Source organism: Lygodium microphyllum, chromosome 2 (assembly GCF_053477565.2).
Source record: "Lygodium microphyllum isolate KBCC chromosome 2, Lygodium_microphyllum_v1.1.10, whole genome shotgun sequence".
NCBI lineage: Eukaryota > Viridiplantae > Streptophyta > Polypodiopsida > Schizaeales > Lygodiaceae > Lygodium > Lygodium microphyllum.
The window spans coordinates 150,800,388-150,822,690 of NC_141136.1; the positions used below are offsets into that span (position 1 = coordinate 150,800,388).

At 42.2% G+C, this 22,303-nt stretch overlaps 1 protein-coding gene across 11 annotated transcripts in view; it reads left to right on the plus strand.

The window, feature by feature from the left end:
* LOC148040463 (uncharacterized) overlaps window positions 1-22,303 on the plus strand; it is a 93,446-nt gene that overhangs the window by 50,492 nt on the left and 20,651 nt on the right. For 7 of the 11 annotated variants that reach the window (XR_015694843.1, XR_015694838.1, XR_015694837.1 and 4 more), the window contains 6 exons: window positions 10,537-10,777; window positions 11,092-11,147; window positions 11,297-11,395; window positions 21,036-21,122; window positions 21,226-21,303; window positions 21,461-21,549. Coding sequence is in view for 3 of the 11 variants with exons in the window: in XM_087699609.1 (XP_087555735.1) it covers window positions 10,537-10,777; window positions 11,092-11,147; window positions 11,297-11,395; window positions 21,036-21,122; window positions 21,226-21,303; window positions 21,461-21,549 (650 nt within the window). In the remaining 8 variants the exon portion in view is untranslated. Of the gene's footprint in view, window positions 1-10,536; window positions 10,778-11,091; window positions 11,148-11,296; window positions 11,396-21,035; window positions 21,148-21,225; window positions 21,304-21,460; window positions 21,550-22,303 lie in introns of those variants that run through there. The other 4 variants (XR_015694844.1, XR_015694840.1, XR_015694841.1 and 1 more) reach the window with 4 other exon arrangements.

Sequence of the window (22,303 nt, forward strand, 5' to 3'; positions counted from 1 at the left end):
CCTAGTCCAAACAGTGCTATTAGATGATATGCAAGTCTAGATAAGTGTACTTGTTATTGGAAAGTGCATAAAGCGGGATAAGGGAGTGTATATTGAAGGGGGTGTGCGCAAGAGTTCAATGTGTGCAACAGTAGAGAGTGTAGAGAGAGAAAAAATGTGAGTAGGGTGTGCGCAAGAGTGCAACGTGTGCAACAATAGAGAGTGCAGAGAAAAAACGTGAGTAGGGTGTGTACCAATGTGGTACACACAAAGAATAAAAGAATGTATTTATATCTAGGGTATGATATACTCACCTGTAAGGTTGCATTCACATGTACAAGTAAATATATACATGGGAAGTGTAATGAAGGGCCTTTACACCCTACCACGTCCCACTTAAAGGTCCGGAGTGAACGTTTAACCAACTCCCACTAGTCGAATGTAATGCTCATGCTCAGCCTTTTGCAAGACTCTTAGTGAGAATGAAACTAGCCTTCTTTCCGTGGATGGGTGGTAATTCCTTGATTACAACTTAGTTACAGTAACAACATTTATTACAAAACTGAGAAATGCAAATTAACTTATAATCTTGGACAATGGACACCCTATTGGTCCCAAAACTAGCACTCCTTTCGGTATTTATTCAACTTAATTAAAGAAGTTGATGTACAATGGGATTCTCCCAATCCCTTTCGGTATTCCAACTCCTCTTGCTTTCCAAAACGGCCAGCAAGTCTTCAATCCGATTTGCCCCTTGATTTGGGCAGTTAATTGGCCTTCATCTGCTTTGGTGGAGATGGAAAATGCCCCAAATTCATTGATTTGTTGGTCCCTCCACTTGAATTTGGCTAAACACAGCTTTAGCCATGTTGAATCTAAGTCTTGGAGCTTCCAATATTTGGTATGCTTCTTGAGGCTACTGGTAAACCCTAATTTCTACTAGGGTTTATAGCAAAGAAATGTGAAATTTCTCAGCCTTTGGTGATCTCAATGTTGTAATATTTGGAGCAAGGCTGGGAGATGAGAAAGAAAGTTCTATTAACGTCTCTAAAAGGTTAGGATGGCCTATGAGACCATAACCAATACAACTGGTATCATTATCTCTCATCAGAGAAGAAAAACAAAATTATGTCTAGATCTACATGATAAACTGAAATGAGAAATAAAAAATAAGGAACGAGTATAGAGTATCTCCCTGAAATCGTGGCGCGAATGTGTCGCATATGATCATGCCTACGTTGCCGAACAAGTACCCTAGGGCGTTGTACTCCGTCTACTGTGATGCCACCTGATGATGTTCCTTGACGGCGCCTGTTAGCAGGAGATGTAGTGTCTAAGGTGGTAGTGGCCGGGGGGTTAGCTTTATTGAAAAATTCTGTAACTACTCTGTGGAGGGGTGGACATGGCTAGGATTGGCTCCAATCCTGTAACAATGCTACTCTACGCCGATGGAGCTCCAATAAGAAAATACCCAGATATCTCTGGTCCTCATAGTCCATCACCAGTCTCAATGGTCCAAAGCCCTTCTTAAAGAGGCAATGGTAGCGGCCTTGGATATCATAGTATACAGTACATCTACAAATGTAGTGTTTCTCCATCTCTGGCTCCCATCTGCAAAGCTGACATATCCTCTCATTTGCTGCAACATGACTCCATCGACCTATCTCAATCATCAGCTGATGTGATGAGGTGTGGGTCTGTCCAATAGCAACTCGAAGCCCATGAGAGAGTTGAGCATCCATGAATCTCGGCCTCACCTATGAAACCATCATGGGAAAGCTACAAGAAGTGACACTGCTATTGTGCCATCTTCGTGCGTGATGGGAAAGGGAGACTTGGACCAAGTTCTCTGTGTCTCCACTTTAGTGATGTCTGCTTTGATCACTCTATTCAACTTTGAACAGCTGAGACTCAAAGCGGGACAATCAAGGTTGTAATTGAACAGTGGCAATCTATCTATATTCATGCCATGCAAGTTCAGGCATGTGCTCATATGTGTGTACCAACACTGTCTATCTCAACCACCTATAGATGCTGTCACCTGCTATTGATTGGTCTTCTCTTGCCCCCTACCTGCCTCAGAAGGTCCTCGAATGGCTGCAAATCAGACCAGCAACATCTCCTCCCTCTCAAAATTAATCCACATGTTAAGTGAGGGTTAAAAAATACATGTCCTCATAACAGAGAACATCTGCAAGGTTATCTTGTGTTATTTGAGTGACCCACAAGCTAAAGAATAGGAAACACCCTTCATAGTATTGGTTGCCTTATCATCTTTTGGGCAATCTGCTTTGCTAAGCTTCGTGTACAGTGGTGATGGTACACCAAGAGGCTTAGCATTAGCCATTGAAAACTTGTCAATTACTTTGCTCATGTATTTTTCGTGTGAGAGAAATAGGAGCTACTACTCTCTATCTCTTGTTATAGGCATGCCCAAAATGTGTTCAGTTGCACCCAAATCCTTCATGGAGAAGGCTGAATTCAGCTGTCTTTTCAATGCATTAACCTAGCTCTTATGCTTAACAGCAATAAGCATATTATCCACATAAAACACAAGAATAATAAGGCTTTCCATCATCAGCCTTCTTTGTATATAAGGAGTGATTTGCATTGCGTCTCTTGAACCCATGTGAGAGCATGAAGGCATAAAATTTCTTATACCATTGTCTAGGAGCTTGCTTTAGATCATACAAGCTTCTCTTAAGCGTGCACACCAAATGACTTGGCTCTTATGCTTACTAGCAATAAGTATATCATCCACATAGAGCATAAGAATAATAAGGCTTCCATCATCAGTCTTCTTTGTATATAAGTAGTGATTTGCATTGCTTCTCTTGAACCCATGTGAGAGCATGAAGGCATCAAATTTCTTATACCATTGTCTAGGAGCCTGCTTTAGACCATACAAGCTTCTCTTAAGCTTGCACACCAAATGCTCCTTTCTTGGCATAACAAAGCCTTCTAGTTGCTTCATGTATAGCTCTTGTTCTAAATCACCATGCAGGAATGCAGTTCTAACATCCATCTAATCAAGCTCCAGATCCATAGATTCTACAATGGGAAACATCACATGGAAAGTGGTTACCTGGGCAATGAGTGAAAACACTTTCTGAAAGTCAATTCCCTCTTTTTTTGTATAACGCTTAGCCACAAGCTCAGCTTTCTATTTGGGTTTTCCATCTACACACTTGATTTTATAGACCCATTTTGTTAGGAATGTATTTTCTATCTTTGGGCAATGGGACTAAATCCTAAGTATCATTCTGATACAAAGTTTTCATTTCTTCTTGCATAGCTAGCTCCCACTTTTCTTTAACTCACAAGATTGTGCCTCTTTGTATGTGCGAGGCTCACCTTCATCTGTGAGTAAAATGCAGTCCACAGAGGGATCAAACCTTTGTATAGGTCTTCTAACACATATAGACCTTGTCACCCAATGATCTGTATTCTCAAGCAATGGGTCTACATCCAAAGGAATGTGGAGATCCGTTGCAAATATGCACCATGGTTTTAAGTGCCTTTCCCCAAAATGACTGTGAAAGAATAGCGGTGGACAGTATGCACTGAATCTTCTAACATCAAGTGTGATTCATCTGCTCAGCCACACCATTAGATGATAGATTATAAGGGGCACGCTCTCGTTTAGTGTTCTTATGCACTTTAGTTTTAAACCCTTTTGAGTGCTAATGAACGTATAAAACCTTTTAAAAACATCCAATGTCTCACTTTTTTGCCTAAGCAAGTAAACCCATAGCTTTCTAGAGTGGTCATCAATAAAAGACACGAAATAACGGAAACCACCATGAGTTTTTATTGGCACGGTACATACATCAGAATGGACTTAATCCAAAATACATGCCTTTCTAGAGGCTCCATGAGAGTATGAACTCTTTACATGTTTTCCCAAAATACAGTTATCACAAAAGGCAAGCTTTGAATCTTTCACATCAACTCTTCCAAGTGAAGAGAATGCTTGCAAACACTTTTGGCACGTGTCCAAGACGCTTGCGCCATAGCTTCATGTGTAATTGTACTTCTACAACTGCAATAAACTTTCTAGAAAGTGTCTTGCAGTGTAGATAATACAAAGTTTCTTTTTTACTGCCTCTAGTGACAAGCATGGATTATTTATGCACCTTTCACATTCCACCATTAAAAGTAGTGAAGTAACCCTTGTTGTCTAACTGTCCAATTGAAAGCAAACTCTTCTTGATGCCATGTACATACCTAGCATCATGAAGAATCAATTCCTATCTATTTTCAAGAGCCAAGTGTATGGTGCCGATTCCCTCTATGTCACATGTATAGTTATTCTCTAGGTAAACTTTCCCAAGGTGACTTGTTGCACAAGAAGAGAAACACTCCAAAGGAGTTACATGAAATGAAGCACCACTGTCAACAATCCACGATTATGACAAACCATCATGAGTAAACAACAAGGCATGTATCACATCCTCTTTAGTGATATACATGTCTTCTATTGTCATAGCATGTGGATCTAAAGATGCAATCAACAAAATTTGCAGTATCTTCATTTTCTTCTATCTCTTCAATGACAATCCTAGATACCACATTTTCCTTCTCTGTTTCTTTAGGGATAGAGTTGCTATCTTTCTTATTCTTTTCACCTTTTAGATTTATTTGCTTTTTGTGTTCTTGTTCCTTTTTAAAATACTTGCAATTGGGCTTGTTATGCCCTTTGCATCCACATTGGTAGCAAATAACATCTTGCTTTTTTTCCTTGCTTTTGTCACAACTCTATAGAAACAAAATTTGTATCCTTTTTCATTAATTTTTCTATATAATGATTTATTAAATTTGTTTCCTTTGCACTAATTAGATATAAAGAAAAGTGCATTGGAGCTAGCCACTGATGAGTGGTCACATGTTATGGTGGACCCACGCTGTGGGTCAGAGAAAAGATAGTTCACACTTTCACCTATATGGCCCGATTGGGCGCCTGTGACCAGAACTCACGCATATCAGGGTTAGACTCGCACATAGAAAGGATTGATGCCTTGAAGTGTGGGCTAGATCCGCTAGAACAGACAGTTACAATCAACAAGATGGCATGATCATGAAATGCTTGTACAATGTGTATGTATGGGCTGAAAGTTTGAAATGCACATTTCTTTGCATAGGAAAGTCACATGAAGATTCTGATACCGTTTTTGCGATGTACACAGAAAAAGCTTTCATATGACACCCATATTGGGGGGGTCCCTAAATTTTAGGAGCCTCGAATTAGCCTAAAAATGCTAGTCCTAAAAAATAGGGATGTCATTCTAAAAATAGTAAATTCTGTACTCTAACTGTGCTTACTAAATTTGATTGTTTCTATTCTTGACAGTATTCAGCCCAAAAAGGAAGGCCATAGAGAAGAGACAAGTGTCAAGACACTTGTCACACAAGTTTCCAAGTGTCCCACCACTTGTCACATCTCATGATATGTGGCGGACACTTGTCTTGTGCTACTCCACTTTCCCCTTTTGTACTAGCTCTTCCCTCTCCTATAAATAAGAGCTCGTTTTTCTTCATTCAGCATCATTTTTCTTTGCTGTAAACTCATGTACAGCACCCACAGATAGCCAAAAATTGGCCCCATTCATCCCCATCATCATCCCTCACTTCTCCATTATCAAATTCCTCCATATTCCCTCTTCTATCACTGCTGTTTTACAGGACAGCAAGCCTGTAGGCGTGGTTACTAAAGTGGTGAGGAGGTTGCTGGGTGGTTGCCTTCCTCCTTGGTCAGCACTCTTTGGCCATATGTCTTGGTTAGCTTGCTGACATGCTTCTTCCTGGTCTTGCCTCTGTGGCATCTCATGTGGTGTGGATGCGTTCCCCGATTGAGGTCGCGACGGTGAAACAGGTGTATTCACACTAGAGAGATCTTCAATTTGGTCTTCCAGTATGGGCTCTATGTCCTTAAGGTGTTCATGGGCATCCTTGACCCACTTCTTGACTTAGGCTATAGCCTCGAGTTGCTGTTTGGGGTGGGGGTATTCCCCTACCTTGGCACTCCCTAGTTCTGCTGTCTTAGGAGCTGAGGTCTCTGCCTCTGCATCAGTGACCCTCTTTCTTGTCACTAGCGTTGTAGCTTCCTCAATCTTAAGGGTAATCTTTGCATCTGTTCTCTTTCTCCTTCTCCTCCGGCTTTTCTTTCCCAATGAGGCTGCATCCAGGTTACTTGGCCCATGCAATGAGATACCTGCCTGTTTTGTCTATGCTCGCGTCATGACATGTAGTGGGATGGGTGTATCCTCACTGTCAAAGGTCTCCACACCGAACAAATCTCGAAAATAAGCGAATATCATAATTCTTAAGCATACTACGTTGTTCGGGGCATTTACAGCTTTTGCTGCGGTTTTTGTGTTTATTTGCAGCATTTCAATCCTTCCTCTTACATTATGGGCTTATCCACTGCTGCCCCCACTTGCCTTGCGTCTAATCTCCTCATTGATAATAGAGCTACGCATACCATCAAAAGTCAAGTTGGGGTTGTTGCTCAAAGCGACAACCAAATCTTCCCATGAATCTGGTGAAGTCATGAGCAAGAAGATAGCTTTCAACTTGGGATTCAAAGGCTGCAAGCTTGCATATTGTAATTGACTCAAAATCCTAGTAAATGCATTCAAATGCTTTGAGGTGGGCTTGGACTCATCAAGCTCCAAGTTAACTAACTTCCGCATGAGATGGACTTGATTGACAGGAGTAATTCTCATATGAAGCTTTGAGTTTCACCCAAACTTCACATGCAGTGGAGAGTCCCGTGATATCAACCAAGATGTCATCTATGGCTTCCATTTTGATGTAAGCAATAGCCTTCTTATTCATCTTAGCCCATTTCTCATTTGACAAAGCAACAGGCTTTTCTTCTTCCAAAGCATTATCACAATCCTTTAGAAATAGGATACCTTGCATATGATCTTTCCAAACTTTCTGAATCTCAAAAGATTCTTTGTGTCAAAAGTGGATGCACTACCAGCCATTTCCAACAATAAATTTCTGCAATAAAGTGCTGAATACTGTCAGCCAATAGCAAGATTGTTGAATATAACAGAAAGTACACAAAATGCACTTCCAAAGGTGCTTTAGAAGCAAATAATTTGCTGCAATTTCAGTCCAAATAGGCTGATTACAGCATGTACATGCACAAAATATGATAAGTATTCATTTGATACATCCCAAGTAAGAAATTTTCCCACTCAACATTGAATCTGCTGTTATTTCATTGCCAAAGCATGAACTAGGAAAAATACATCACCGATGTGAACAATCCCAAAATTTCTCCAACAAATCTGCCCCATTTGTATTGATATAGGTTCCCAAGTGCCAAACAAGGGCAAATGTTGCAGAAATTTAACAAATTCTGCTAAAGCCCCAAATGTCTCAAGTCCAGACGTGCACCAATGTAAGTGAATTCAACTCAGTTGGGCAAAATTTCACTGATACATGAAAAGCCCCAAATGTTCCAAAGCCAACATGTACAATGTTTGCACGATTTGGGTCAAATGTCACTGCACAAGCATTCACTGTGCAAAATCAGAGAAAATTCCAAAGGGGCCAACTGCTGTAGTGTCCAGAGATTACTCCAGATTTAATGAATGTCAATCTGGAACTGACAGTAGGACTGCCATGTTACCACGGGAGGGCCACTGTCGCATTGTTCCAGAAGGTACTGCAAGCTGTTGTCTGTTTGATTTTAGGGTTTCAGACTGTCTGTTTGAGCAAAAACAACTTGCGCTTGCCTGCGGAACAAAAAATGATCTGCACTGGCCTGCCTGAGCAAAAAAAACTTGTGCCTGTACCAGATTTAGGGTTTCTGGCCTGTTGATTGACGATCCAGCACACACATGACCCAGAAAGTGACGGCCTGATGATTTCCTCACGCCGAATGAGCTGGATCTGACTCACATGGACTCCAGGAAGCTCACACGCCTTAACTGAAGGTCTGATACCAGTTTGAAGGGGGTGTGCATAGTAGGAGTGCAAACAGGCCATACATTGGTATCCTTGGAGAGAACTTGAATGGAAAACATAGTAATTAACCGCTGTATGCACTTGAGAAACTGACCATTCGATAGAAAAGACTGATTAAAACGCAAAGGCAAGTGGGCTAGTAGAGCCTTGAAGGCATGCACTAGTCAACGAGTCATTTCCAAAACCAAAAGTAATGATTAGGAAGGATATGATCCCACCTACCCACCTATCAATCACTGCCGGAAGAAAGGAATCACTTTGGCAAATGTACATCCTATCTAGCCTAGCCCAAGTTTCGGAATGTCAAAGAGATCAATATATAAATCGAGACCCTTAAGGATGCAACCACGATCAAATGTCATGTTTCGAAGCCAAGGCTGTCATAGCATCCCATGCTTGACACTCCAAACCATCCATAATAGAGTGAGGTGAAGTGGCCTGATCCATACATACATAGACGATAAAGTTGCCCTAAGAAGCCCTCGATGGGCCATGGAAAGGGATTGCAAATCTTCCCAAAGTTGACAACGGTCTCAAGCTATATTAGGGGCATATACACCCACCAACCACAAAACCTCCCCCTCATACATAATCTCCACTACTAGGAATTGACCTTGAACAATTTGACCAACCAATGAAGGCTGCAACGAAGATCAAATAGTCAATATAACTCCAAATTTTTGAGGAACCTGGCCACTAAAGAATACCGTAAAGTCCTTATAAACATAGGTGGAATAGGCCAACGAGTGCTACTTATGTTCCACTGCGCAAAAAACATCCCAATTACTAGTAAAAATAGTCCTCCACAATTTATACTGCTTATGGTGTGACAAAACCCATTTGACATTCCATAGAACGAGTTTCATGATGAACAAAGAGAGGAATAACTACTTGATCACTGCTTTTCCTTTTGCATCCACAGATTTGGTGGCTTGAAATCTCTCCATTGCATTATGAATCACATCCATAAGATCCACCCTTTGCAATCCAACAATTGAATCATGACGAGGGAACTAATGGGGCAACAACCTCCACAATCATCAAACCTCAAAGTGAATCCAAGGCACCTTTATCAACCATTGCATTTGCTGGCACATGAGATGATTGAGTTTGAGGTTTAGAATAGAATCCTTTACCCTTGTGTTGAAAGGTTTGTGTGATATTATGAGAGGCTGAATGCGCAAGAATCGAACGAGCTTCTTGGTGAGCATGGCGTTTAATCACATAACTCCTAGGAGCATCATTAGGCACTTGACCTTGACCGGTAGGACATGACTCATCAGTAAGCCCAGCTTGAAGGGAATTTGTATTAGCAAATCTGTGCAAACCAGGAGGCGTGGGGGAAGGAACAGATTGTTGCACTTTGGCTTGTGGTTCACACTCTGGCATATCCACCTCCAGATCCAAACAACAGTGCAAGACATATGGAGCATGATCACATTCATAGACAAAATGACCCAACTGGCTGCATTTAAGACAATGTCTTGCAAAAGTTTCCCATTTTAGCTCAAAAACCAATGTATGCAACCTTGGCGCCTCAAGGGGAATTTTATTAGGCTGAGGTTTTCAAGTATTTTAAAGCATGCAAGCTTTGTTCCTTTTTTAGAAGGCCAAGCGGGGCTCCACCAAGACTTGATCAAGAGATCTCAATACAAGCAAAAGAAGCTGCCAAAGATGAGAAGAGAAATTAACCACTTCTACCCAAATTGAGCATGCCTATCTAAGAATATTGGAAATTCCTCCATGAGTCTCTGTGAGATGGCATGTACCAATTGACCATCTAGAAACAAAGGGATTCATTGCATTATTTGTGCTTGAGCATCCAAAGAACGAAAGAAAATCTAAAACCCTTTAGGGTCATCATAAATCTCCTCTACAAGAGCTGCCTGCACTTGCCCTAAAGTATTGGTTTGACTTGCCTCATCATTTAATAGCATTGATTGCAGCCATGCTCTAATACGGGGAATCAAAGGAGTCCTCCCCATAAAATAACAGATGGCTGCCCTCTCATGGAAGGTAGCAATCGGCTGTAATACTATTTCTGTCCCCATGGCAGCCACCACAGGATCACCATCTGGTAAAGAACTTGCTTTTCTATCATTTGCCCAAGAACGATCACACACACACACACACACAAAGGTTTGTCAAACACACTTTTTATGGTATGTTTTAGCATTGTTTCTAATAACTTACAGGATAATGCTTGCTTTGAGGACTATCTTCCTTATGCATTAGTGAACCAATGAACTATGTTTTTTCAAGACAAGGCCCTAGGTTGTACATCACATCTATCAATCACTTTCACCCTCTCTTCCCATATCTCTAACTTGTACACTAATCTCTGTCAAATACATTTCTATGGAATGCCCTATATATGTCTTTGTGATAGCGAGGCTGTCAAGTACAAGCTTTATGGATCTAAATGCTTCTTTTGATAGCTAGTATTTGATGTTGGATGATTTAATCCTAAATTCTATCAAAGCCACTGTATGAGATATGAATTAGAAGGTTTTCAATGTTTGTGCTGTCCAGTGCATGTTAACTAAACTGTTCATGTGAATCCATTTTACTTAGGTCGAGCTGGAAGTGAGTGATGCAACACCCAATGGTAGCTTAAGGAAACTCCTACTGGAACGGAGAGCTCTTCCACTTCCTCCATTGAAGATGCGAATGATAGACGCAGGAAAGGGACGCTTGATGGCCTACCTAAGACTACATTACTTCACTCACAATGGAACAAAGAGAATGGCTTCTGCAATCAGAGAAGGAGAAGCCCTTGGTGTTGATGGCTATAGTAAGAAGACTTCTTGCATGGGTAGTTCTAACAAAGCTTGAATATACATCAATGCAGTTTTCTGAAAGAGACTTTACAGGAACAATATTATATGTTTGGGACAACAATCCCAAGCACCTGAATTTAATATTTAAAGTTGAATTGATCTTCACAGTAAATCATTACATGCAGAATTATAAACACAGTAACTGACAGTCCTATGTTTTACTGAGGTCTTTAACAGAACGTGTCATAAAATTAGATGCTTCATTTGTATGCTTTTTGAGCCCTATATACAATATGAGTATTATGACAGTGAAATGTGTTATTATGGATTGCTGTAATGTTGGATGCAGTATTAGATCTGCGGAACAATCCAGGTGGTGTCTTTGAGGAAGCCATAGCAATGGCAGTAAGTACCCTTGCTCCAAGAACAGTTCATTGCACATATTTATAGCAACATCATCTTGATCATGTGTTATTGGCATATTCTGTGCATTGTTCTGTAATTAGTTTTGAAGCAGGAAATGGAAGCTTATTTTTGAACTTGCATATGGACAGGATTTTTGGTTAGACTGCAAAGATTGTGGTATAACAGAGACTGTACGAAGCAATGCTGCAGATATAGACGATTTCACATACATAGCTGGAAATCTTCCCGTAATTATCTTTTCTGAACTACATTCTTAGAGATAGTCTGACTTTACATTTTGAGTACAGTTTTCTTTGCACACAGTTTGACTTTACATCAAGAGTATGGTTTGCTATTTGCAAAGGCATTGCAATATGCCATACAACTGAGATATATGTGACTAGTAGCTGGACATGGTGATTCTTGACTTTTAGAGCTCAGTCAGGTGACTTACCTATATATAGGCTCTTTGTTTAGGCAGCAAAAATTATGGTGCAATGACTGTAGGATTGCAGATATTGATGATCTCACATATGTAGCTGGAAATCTTCTTGTAACTATCCTTGAAAGCAGTCGACTATGCATTAATGCATTAATAGTAGGTTTGCTATTTGCAAAGACATTGTAATCTGGCATACAACGGAGATATCCATAACTAGTAATTGGAGATGGTGAATCTAGACTTTTAGAGCTTGCAAAATGTGAAATGGTCTGGTGACTTATGCATGGATAGCCTTTGCTTTTAATGGGCTCATATTAGAACTCCAGATAATAGTGCTTCAACCATTTGAGTTTGTGCTAGGAAGGATTGTCATTGTTTCTTTCCATCCACCCTTGATTGCCTGGTGTAGGTAAGGGGGTTTGGTATATACAAATGTATATGTAGAGAGTGTATACATGTATGCATGTACATATGTACATATGTATGTATGGAATGCCTTTACATACGAGAGAGAGAGAGAGAGAGAGAGAGAGAGAGAGAGAGAGAGAGAGAGAGAGAGAGAGAGAGAGAGAGAGAGAGAGAGAGATCAGGACTCGGAAGGTCGCATGGTCACTGATCCGCAGACCATTATCAATATGTGCAGAAATTATTTTATGGATCTTTTTGGTTCTTCATCCTTGCCGTCTAGCCAGGTTACGCATGCCCGCTCGGTCTTCTATCAGCTGGTCCACCAGCAGGTTCCGCTTGATATGCAAGCCTCTTTGGAGGCGGATATTTGCGAAGAGGAGGTTATGGATGTGTTGTTGCACCTGCCTAAGGATAAAAGTCCTGGTTGGGATGGTCTCACTAATGAATTTTTTGAGCACTCAGCCACGCAGTTGGTAAAGCCTTTGGTGGTCATGTTCCAGCAGGTTTGGGAAACAGGGGTCATGCCTTCTTCATGGAAAGAAGGCCTCATCAAACTGATCCCCAAGGTCCCTTCGCCGTCAAAGCTGCAACACTGGAGACCAATTTCGTTGATGGGCGTGATGTGTAAAATCTTTTCCAAAGTGCTGGCAAATCGGCTTCACAAGCACCTTCCAGCTCTTGTGCACCCCCTCCAATATGGTTTCATTAAGGGGCGCAACATTTTGCACAATATCTTGAATGTGCAAATGGCTATTGATTATGCGAGGCACTCCAATCAGCAAGTGGTCTTGATTCAACTGGACCTGGAAAAGGCGTTTGACTGTGTGGACTGGTCTTTCCTTGCAGAGCTTATGTCTGCTATGGGCTTTGGGATCCGCATGTCCCGATTGATCTCCACCATTAGTACTGAGGCTTCTTCAAGAGTTATGCTTAATGGTGGGGTCACAGAGCCATTTCTCCTTGCACGCTCGCTCAGACAAGGCTGCCCTTTGAGTCCTCTCTTCTTTGCCTTGGCGACTCACCCGGTCCTTTCAATGTTATCCTCCATGGCGGCTTCTGCCCAGCTGGCAGGGTTATCTCTTCCTTTGGGGCAGCACTTCATTAGCCAATCCTTGGCTGATGACTCCTTTATGATTTTGCAGGCGGACAGGGATAACATTCGCAAGGCATTAGATGTTTGGACGCTCTTTGGTCAAGCTTCTGGTCTTCGCATCAACGCCTTCAAGTCAGCCATTCTCAGTTGCACGGAGCCTGATTTAGAGTCATTAGGCTGGCAGGGCCAGGTGGTTTCTCGTGGCGCGATTGTCAGGCATCTTGGATACCCATTGGGGGTGGATGTACGGCCAAAGGCCCTGCTGGAGTGGATTTCACACAAACTGGCCGTGAAGTTTATGTATTGGAAGTCGCAAGCCTGGCCGTTCCATGTCCGCCTCAAAGTGGCTCAGACAATTATGCTACCAATGCTGACGTATTTCTTGCCATTACTGCCATGGACGCCCAGTACTTTGAAGGCTCTTACTCATCCCATTCGTTTCATGCTATGGAAGAAAGATTCACTGCAGGCAGGCATTTCCTGGATTTCATGGTCACATGCATGTACCCCTAAGCGCATGGGTGGTGGAGCTATTTTGGATGCAGAAACTCATATGCTGGCTCTTCGTTGGTCTCTGTTTCGTGCCATGTGTGTGGATCATCACCCGTGGACCATCATAGCCCGTTATTTTCTTGAGGACAGCGGCCTCCGCCAGGGTAACACACGGCTTCGAGCCTCATGGTGGCATGTCCTTAATGCTGACGCTTGTTTCTCCAGTCCCTCTTCCTCTTTGTTAGTGCATTTGGTCGGCTCTTGGAAAGTGGTGCTCCAAAAGGCCCGTTGGCATCCTGTAGGGGACCGCGTGCAGACAAATTCTTTTCAGCTGGAATTGTTGGCGGTATCCACATTACTTTCATGGGAAGATAAACATCAGCTCAGACCAAGATTTAACCGCATGGCCCGTTTGGGTGTGACTTCGATTGCGGATGCTACCCTTGCCACTCGCAATGTCCTTGCATCATTTCGGACTGCTAGGAGACTTTTCAGGATCCCGCGCGGATACCGTGATTTATGGGGGAAGCTTTCCTCGGAACTTTAGGGTAGGCAACCCTTTCCTGCCCTGGCTATGGATCGCCCTTGGCAGGACTGGGACCTTGCAGGCCGGTTGAGTCTGGAAAAGGCCTCTACTAATCAGGTGTATCATCTTCTCATTAAAGATCACCAATGGTTGGGCGTGAAAGTTAATGCTGTTTGGGGCCTGCGGAAATCACTGTCATGGTGGCAGGCAACGCTGATGGAGGGATGGCAGAACAAGACACCTTTCAAATGCAAGGTCTTTCTGTGGCGGGTAATGATTGGTGGTCTTCCTCTTGCCTCGGCCCTTTCCAAGCGTCGAATCTCGAATGGCACTTGCTTCTTCTGCACCACTTCGGCGGAATCGGCCCGACATCGTTTTCTTTCTTGCCCGCTCGCCAAGAATATTTGGTCACTCTTGTCACGAATCTGGCACGCGGTGGTGGGGTCTTCACTGACTCCCTTCGATTGGGTTTTTGTGCGCCCGAAGTATCCCACACCACCACCGTTACATATGAAGATCTTATTCCATTTTTTCAGATACTGGGGATGCTGGCACATTTGGACCACCCGAAATGCTTTTCTCTTTGATTCGGCTTTTAATGTACCGCGACATATTGCAAGGCTTAAAGGGCTCTTGCATTGGCAGCTAGATCTCATCAGGCACTCTGACTTGCTCCCTCGGGAGGATTTGTATTCCTGGCATTTGGCAATTGCCTCTGGGTCCTTGCCATGATTGGTGTAACTTTTTAGTACCCTAGTCCGGGGATTTCCCACACGTTGGCCTATGGCCCTCGTGCCTCTTGTACTCGTGTAATCTTGTACTTTCTTCGTAATTAATACAATTACCTTTTACAAAAAAAAAAGAGAGAGAGAGAGAGAGTAGTTTATTATTGTCCACAGAAGGCCAAATTATGACCCATGGGACCTTTCCAGATATACAATGATTCTCCTTCCCCATGGTAGGAAAGGGTAGCTACGGTGAAATAACGTTCTAGGAAAGGGTAGCTACGGTGAAATAACGTTCTATGCAGTGTGGTTCTCCCAAAAGCATAACATGCAGGTGATGAGAGCCCCTAACTTCGATACAGGAGTAGTGGTCAAAATTTGGTGAAGTGGCCCTTGTAAAGGGATATCAAAGTCAGCCCGTATGTGTGCATATGTTGGGCATGTCATAATCATGTGCTCCTTTGATTCTACACTTTGTAGTCCACACAGCTTGCATAATCTCGTATCTCTTGCCTGTCCACTCCATGCACCTGTCTCGATCAATAAAGTGTGTGATCGAGTTCGAAGTCGTGTAATACTCCGTCTAAATACCACTGAGAGCGGGTTGGCTATGTATGGCTGCGTGTATGCCTCTCCCTGCATGTAGGATTCCCAACATGAAGGATAGATATGCATACTGTAATAAACAAGTTTGCCATTTGCTCCCTTGCTTTGATGTTTTGCTTGATACGCTTGTAAGAGGTCTGATTGAAATGTGTCTATGCATATATCTTTGGATGCCATATCTAGATATCTATCTACTCCCCACCCTTTAAACCATTTTCGCATATCCAACACCCATCCTGTTGAAACCACTTTACTTTTCCACGTTTTCTGTAGACGTGTGCTAGCATCCCATGCCCGTTTGGGGAGCCTATTGTCATTCATTTGATATACTCGAGTGGTATATCTCAGTACTCGGATCATAGCGTGTACCTCAATTGGCCGACGGCTAGTTTTCAAAAGCATAAGTACATATGGTGTGATGCTTTTGATGCCCAAATGTCGACGAATAAAAGCTTTTTGTAGCTTCTCAATGTCGTGCCATATAGATGAGGAGATGCTCCCCCCCCCCCCCCCCCCCCCCCCCCCCAACACTTCCACTCCATATAATACCGTTTGTAGAACATATGTATAAAAAATGATTCAACATATTTTTCAGCATTAAGTATTTGTACGGCTGCAGTCGTTTTTAAAGTGATAATACTTGCTTTTCCCTGCCGCTAATCGCCGCTCCACACATGTATGCCATCTGTGGTCTGCAGGTATCTCAATCCCCAAATATTTGAAAGTAGATACTACCTCTATAGACTGTCCCGCATAATGTACTTTTGGTGGAGTCTTTGATTGCTTGGTGTACACAGCCATTAGCTTTGTTTTTGATTCACCGTCAAACCACTATCTTGACAAAACCGTTCAAGAATCCCTATGACCTGCTGCATACGTTCCCCGGTATATGTAAAGAAGACCACATCATCTGCATAAAGCGGGAGTAAGATGGCAAACATACCAATATGTGGGCTTTTGGCTTCCTCTTTATTCATAGTTGTGAGAAGTATTTCCTCTAGCTTATCAATGTATAAACCAAATAACGTAGGGGAGAGCGGGCAACCTTGTTTGACTCCTATATTACTCTCAAATACTTGTGACAACCCGTTGCGACCTCTGAGGCGGCACACCACTCGTTGATATATCCTGTAAATTCCCATGCATAGATCATTTGGGACCCCTAATTCTTGCATTCGTTGCCATAAGCCAACCCTTGGTATGGTGTCAAAAGCCTTCTTAAAATCCACAAAACAACAATACAAGGTTGCTCCCTCAAGCCGACTCTCATCCATAAGCACACGTAAAGTAACCAAATGGTCTATGGTGTTATGACTAAGGCGAAAACTTGCTTGTCCATAAGCTCGTTTGTTATTACTTTCTGTCCATTTACTCAATTGCATTTCCAGGATAGTGCTGAATAGCTTTGCCATGGTTGAACTTGACCATAATCGTGCGGTAGTTTGTGAGCAAATTGCGATCTGCTCCCTTATACAATGGTTGCATCCAATTTTCCTGCCATTCTTGGGGAAAACCATATGCAAAAGCATGATGTATCACATGCAACATAAACAGTCTCTTCTCCTTTGTTGTCCATTTCAACATCTCCGCATTCAACTGCAAAGTATCACATGCTTTTCCATTAGCCATCTTGTTGAGGGCTGTCTCCAATGTTTCTAAAGTGAACAGAGCACTAAATGACTGCGTATGTACATCACATTTGATGGGCTGTACCCTTTTATGCATGTAAAGTTCTGTAACATATGATAGTATGTCAACATCTGTAAAATCCCCCATAACCTTTGACCGTTTGGTTTGCAATTTTCTCTATGCTTGCCTTGGACATTTCTCAAACTCCCTAGCATCTTCACTTTCTTTGGCCACTATATATTGTCGTCGCTTTTTACGCGTGAGAGCATTATATCGTTTTTCCGCCTCACTTCGTTTTTGTCCCTTAGGGAGGATTTTCAGCTTTCTACGTGTAGCCTTACATTCATCATCAAACCATTTCTTGCATGGCAATCCTTTGACATTTTTGTGATTGCTCTTTGGTATTCCAAAAACCTCTATAGCCGTATTTAACATTGCATCTCTCAGATCAGCCCATGTGCTCCTAGTAAGATTTCTCATAAGACTATCTAGGTGACCAACATATGCTTGCTTCTTGTCTACATCAATACAGAATGCACCAGTACTTACTGTGTCCCCTGCATGTCCTACATGGTGGCAAATATCAAGTGTCAAGCCCAAAGCTATATGATCCGATTCTGGATGTTTTTCACCTAACCGGAACTCTCTGATCATGGATAAAGCATTCATGTGTACCACTGCATAGTCTACCACATTGGAACCTCTACTAGTTGAGTAGCACATGCATCCTTCAGTATCGGGGAAACAATTCATACCATTCAATATCAGCATGTGCAAACCATTAACCATATCCATTAGAGCATGTCCATGAGCGTTAATGTCTGTATCCTCAGATTGTTTACACCAATATGCATCTACATCCATAATCTCTTCCTTGTCTAGCTCATCATGTGCTATGGGCTGAAATTGCATACATCCAATGCGCGCATTTGAGTCACTTAAGACAATCACATGTCCTTGTTGCATATATGTGCATGCATCTATACTCAAATCTTCAAAAGGTTCTTGCGAATCCACTTAATGTCGTGCATAGAAGAAGGGGGACTCCTTATGTGGAATGTAACATCCTGCAATGTATATCGATGTAGTGTGCTTGAGCATAATCCATATGTACCGCTTATGTCAGTCTACTTTACATACATTAATCATTCCTTCCAAATGACATTTGTATATGCATGGAACTCCTCCTTGCCCTCTTTTTCCTTACATGTGACTGATATGCGCTATGATAAGTGCGCAACTCCCATGGGTTGTGCATCCCTATGCATCCTTTGAAGTGTTATCACTAGATTTCTTTTGCAAATTGTATTGCTTCTAACGTTTCTCCTGTTGCATGGGGGTGTGATCCTCATTTACATAAAAATCTGCTCCCTTGAGGTATACTCTACTACTGTTTAAAAGTATAGTTCTCTTACATGCATCCAGTAGAGTGCATACAATGGCTCTTGCCTTCCCATCGTCTTTTTTCTTGCCCATACGTCGAGCACCAAAGACAGGTACATCTGCCATGGCAAAATGCTTACAAAAAAACTCAGTGACTTCCGTAGTAAGATATAGTGCAGTCTCATTATCTATTTCGGGCAATCCCCAAATAACTAGGTTTTGGGCCCGCTTTTCTCTTTCTTTACATTCACGTGCATCCACATCATCTACCACTGCATCACTGCCCTCTGCATGAAGTACAGGCATGTCTCCATTTGGGGGAGTATGTGTTACTACTCTAGCCCATGTTTTTGGTGTTTCCATGCATGTGTGTGTCGCCATACTCGTTTCCAAGTCTTTGATTCTCTTGGCATGTTCCTCCACAGTCTGTTCCAACTGTGTATTCTTGCTTTTCAACGCTTGACACTCGAGAGCCAAGCGTGTGATTTCTTGATTCTGTGCATTGATTGATGCTTGAAGTGTCACCAAAAAATTCCATATTCCATCCTGTGAGATTTCTCCAATACATGGCTGCTCCAACATGCTAGTAGAGGGAGGTGAACCCGTGGTTGTTGAGTTGGCTTTGCTGCGTGCGACAGATCATCCACTCCGAGAAAGGCGCTCATTAGTATCTCCAATCGTAGTCATGTTTCCTGGTTCTCAGCTTCTGTTTCTGCAATGATCTGAGCCTGAAACTAGCAGAGATCTCGCACAATCGCGTTTTTAGCAGGCTTTATAGACACAGGTACTTCCCTCTGTGGTTAGAGCAGAAGAGGAAGTTGCAGGCGCTGGAACAGTTCTGAAGAAAAGAAACAGACAAATCTGCTGATAGGAAAGATCCCCGTGCCAATCAACAGGCTTGCAGTGCGGCATCAAGGTATTTGTCTGTTTTCGTATGATTGAGGTTGGCATTTGCCATGCATGCCTTGCATCTAGAATCGATAGACATGTCTAGTAGCACTGCTGCCGTTGCAGCCAAGAAAGGCATGGGAATCCTTGTCAGTGCCACCCGGATTGGCCTCTCTGCTCTATCTGGACAGGCGAGATGTCGAAGGGGATTCTTGCATTAGCTCAGGAAGGGGTGCTGCAGAAGCTCAAGGATGGGTGGATCGGAGAGAGCAGCTGATGTATTAACTCCATTGATGACGCCCCTGCTACCCCAAAAGCATGTGATCTGCCTACCTGGTCTGACCAATTCTGACTGATGCTGTCTGTGCTGCCTGTGCAACCTGCCCGTTGCCCCTTTCCGTGCTTCTATTGAACTGTGCTTGCCCATGGATGTGTGAACTGCCTGTCACCTACTTGTGGGGCCGTCTGCCTATCCATACAGAAGCTGCCTCTCTTAACATGGATGCCTGAACTGCCTGTTGCCTATCCATACACAGAGAGAGAGAGAGAGAGAGAGAGAGAGAGAGAGAGAGAGTGTGTGTGTGTGTGTGCGCGCGCGCACGTGTGCATGCATGCATAATTACCTAGAAACTGTGATAATTTTTCGATGGTCTTTCCCAACAGCTGCATACCCAAATTCCAGCTGAAGTATTTGGAAAATTATTCTATCTTTTGGGAAGGTCTCTTGAAGGGTATCTCAGTGTTTTCCCTTTTCCTTCATTGGATTAGATATTGGGCTTTCTGGACTGTTTGAACTCTAAATGAATCATGTTTTTATGAGTACTTAAGTTATGCCTATTTCAGGCTTTTGCTGCGGCAATCATTATATGATTGTTGCACGTGCTGGTGATTTTAGATGCTTCTGCTATGGATTTGTTTTACCATTGTTCTAGCTTTCTGAATAGACTCTGCTATTGAGTCTATTCTTCTTGTAAAATTTTGACTTAATGAGATAATGAATAATAGTTTACAAAAAAGAAAAAAGGGTGTGGGTGGGTGCATCCATGGATGTGTGTGTTTTTTTGGGGGGGGCCAGGGGGGAATCGGGGGTGGTGGTGGTGGGGGTGTGGGTGGGTGAATCGATGTGGGTGCATGCATATGTGTGTGATTGATTGAGTCATTTGCACCTTAAAACTACTTTCACCACTCTCTGCAGCAATTCTTTTATGATATCTGTCAACTTAGTGATACAGATGCATCTCTTCTTAATGTATTTTATCACTGTTTCTAAATTCTTTGGAGTAGACTTTGATATGAAGTCTACTCTCTTTGTGCATTTGTGATATTATGAACAATGGTTGTGCATAAAAACCTGTGTGTGCGTGTGTGTCTGTTTTACAACTTGCTGCATCGACTTGTGCCACTTGCTGCAGGAATCTTTGTATAATAGCCCTCAGTTTGGTGATACAGATGTTTTGCTTCTTGATGTGTTCTACCACTGTTTATGATTCTTTGTAGTAGACTTTGCTATGAAGTCTACTTGTTTTAGTACTATCCTTGTACATTTATGTCAATAATGAATAGTGGTTTTACAAAAAGAAAGTGTAAAAAAATTAGAAACTTCATAAAAATATATTTTACATTTGTATGCATGGTGAAAGACAAATTGAACTGAACAACTACCTGTATTTTGATACAATTAATAATGATCTTGCAGCGTGCAATCTTTATGAGGCATCCTGGTGTTTTGACACATGCACCATTGGTTACAATAAGCAATCGGAACAGTGCAAGTGCAAGCGAGGCAAGTCCTTAGGCAGAAAATTGAGGTCATGATTTATGAATTTTATAATTAACTCTTGATGTGCATAATGGATATTTGGTTGATTGTTGAGTTTCAAGAGCAGGTTCTTATGGGCGCTCTTCAAGATAATAAGAGAACGATTTTGATTGGAGAAAAAACCTTTGGAAAAGGTGTTGTCCAGGTGAGGAGGAGGAATTTTGTAAATTTATTCCTAAAACCATGTGCATGTAGATAGGCAGTCTGTTTACAATCAATTGATACTACTCTATTTATGAGTGTAAGATAGTTTACAACATCTTGAGGCATTTTAATAATAGAAAAATATGTTTGCACTATAGCAGTACTATTTTCCTATGGATGATGGGAGCGGATTGAAGCTGACTGTGGCAAAATACTTGACACCAAAGCGATATGACATCTCAAAACAGTATATACTACCCTTCCCCCCCTTTTCCTCCGAAAAGGCAAAAAGATGGATATGTGTGTGGTCTTAGCTGCTTTCTGTACCACTCCTTGTACAACTGCATTTGCTAACTGAATTATCGTGCTGAGGATTGGATTTTGGTGTTTTTTCAAGGATCTGTTTCTACATGTCCTTTTGCTACCAAGTTGGTTGAGAGAGGCTCTCTCTAGTATTAAGTGGACTGGCAGGCCTGACGCTGAAGGTAGTTCATAATGAAGGTCTATGTAGGAGTAAGGTTTGTAATCATTCATTCATTCATTGTTGCTGAACCAAGAAAGGCTTTGAAATGGCCACCTAGATTCCAACCTACACACGAGAAACGACGAGCTATATCCACGAAGGAACATGGAGTGAACATCAGATTCACATCCTATCCATAGAGCCAAATAGGCTCACCCCCGAGCCTAGGAGCTAGCAGCAAACTGGGTCATGACCATGTCCCAAGAGCTGACATCCCATATCACCAACCCACACCATCCCAATGTATAGATGCATCGACCTATGGGCCAAGATTCCAAAATTGGTGATCAGAATATTGTGCACAATAGGCCCTTGAGTCCTATAAGTAGGACTCAGCTGCTCTAATCCTAAAGACTCATAGTGCATTTGCACCAAGTTATTTCATGACCACTGTGACCAATGCTACTAGCGCTCATCTAGATGTCCAAGGATATAACGATTTCCCTTATGAATGATTGTGGTCCTCAGCAATATCCTC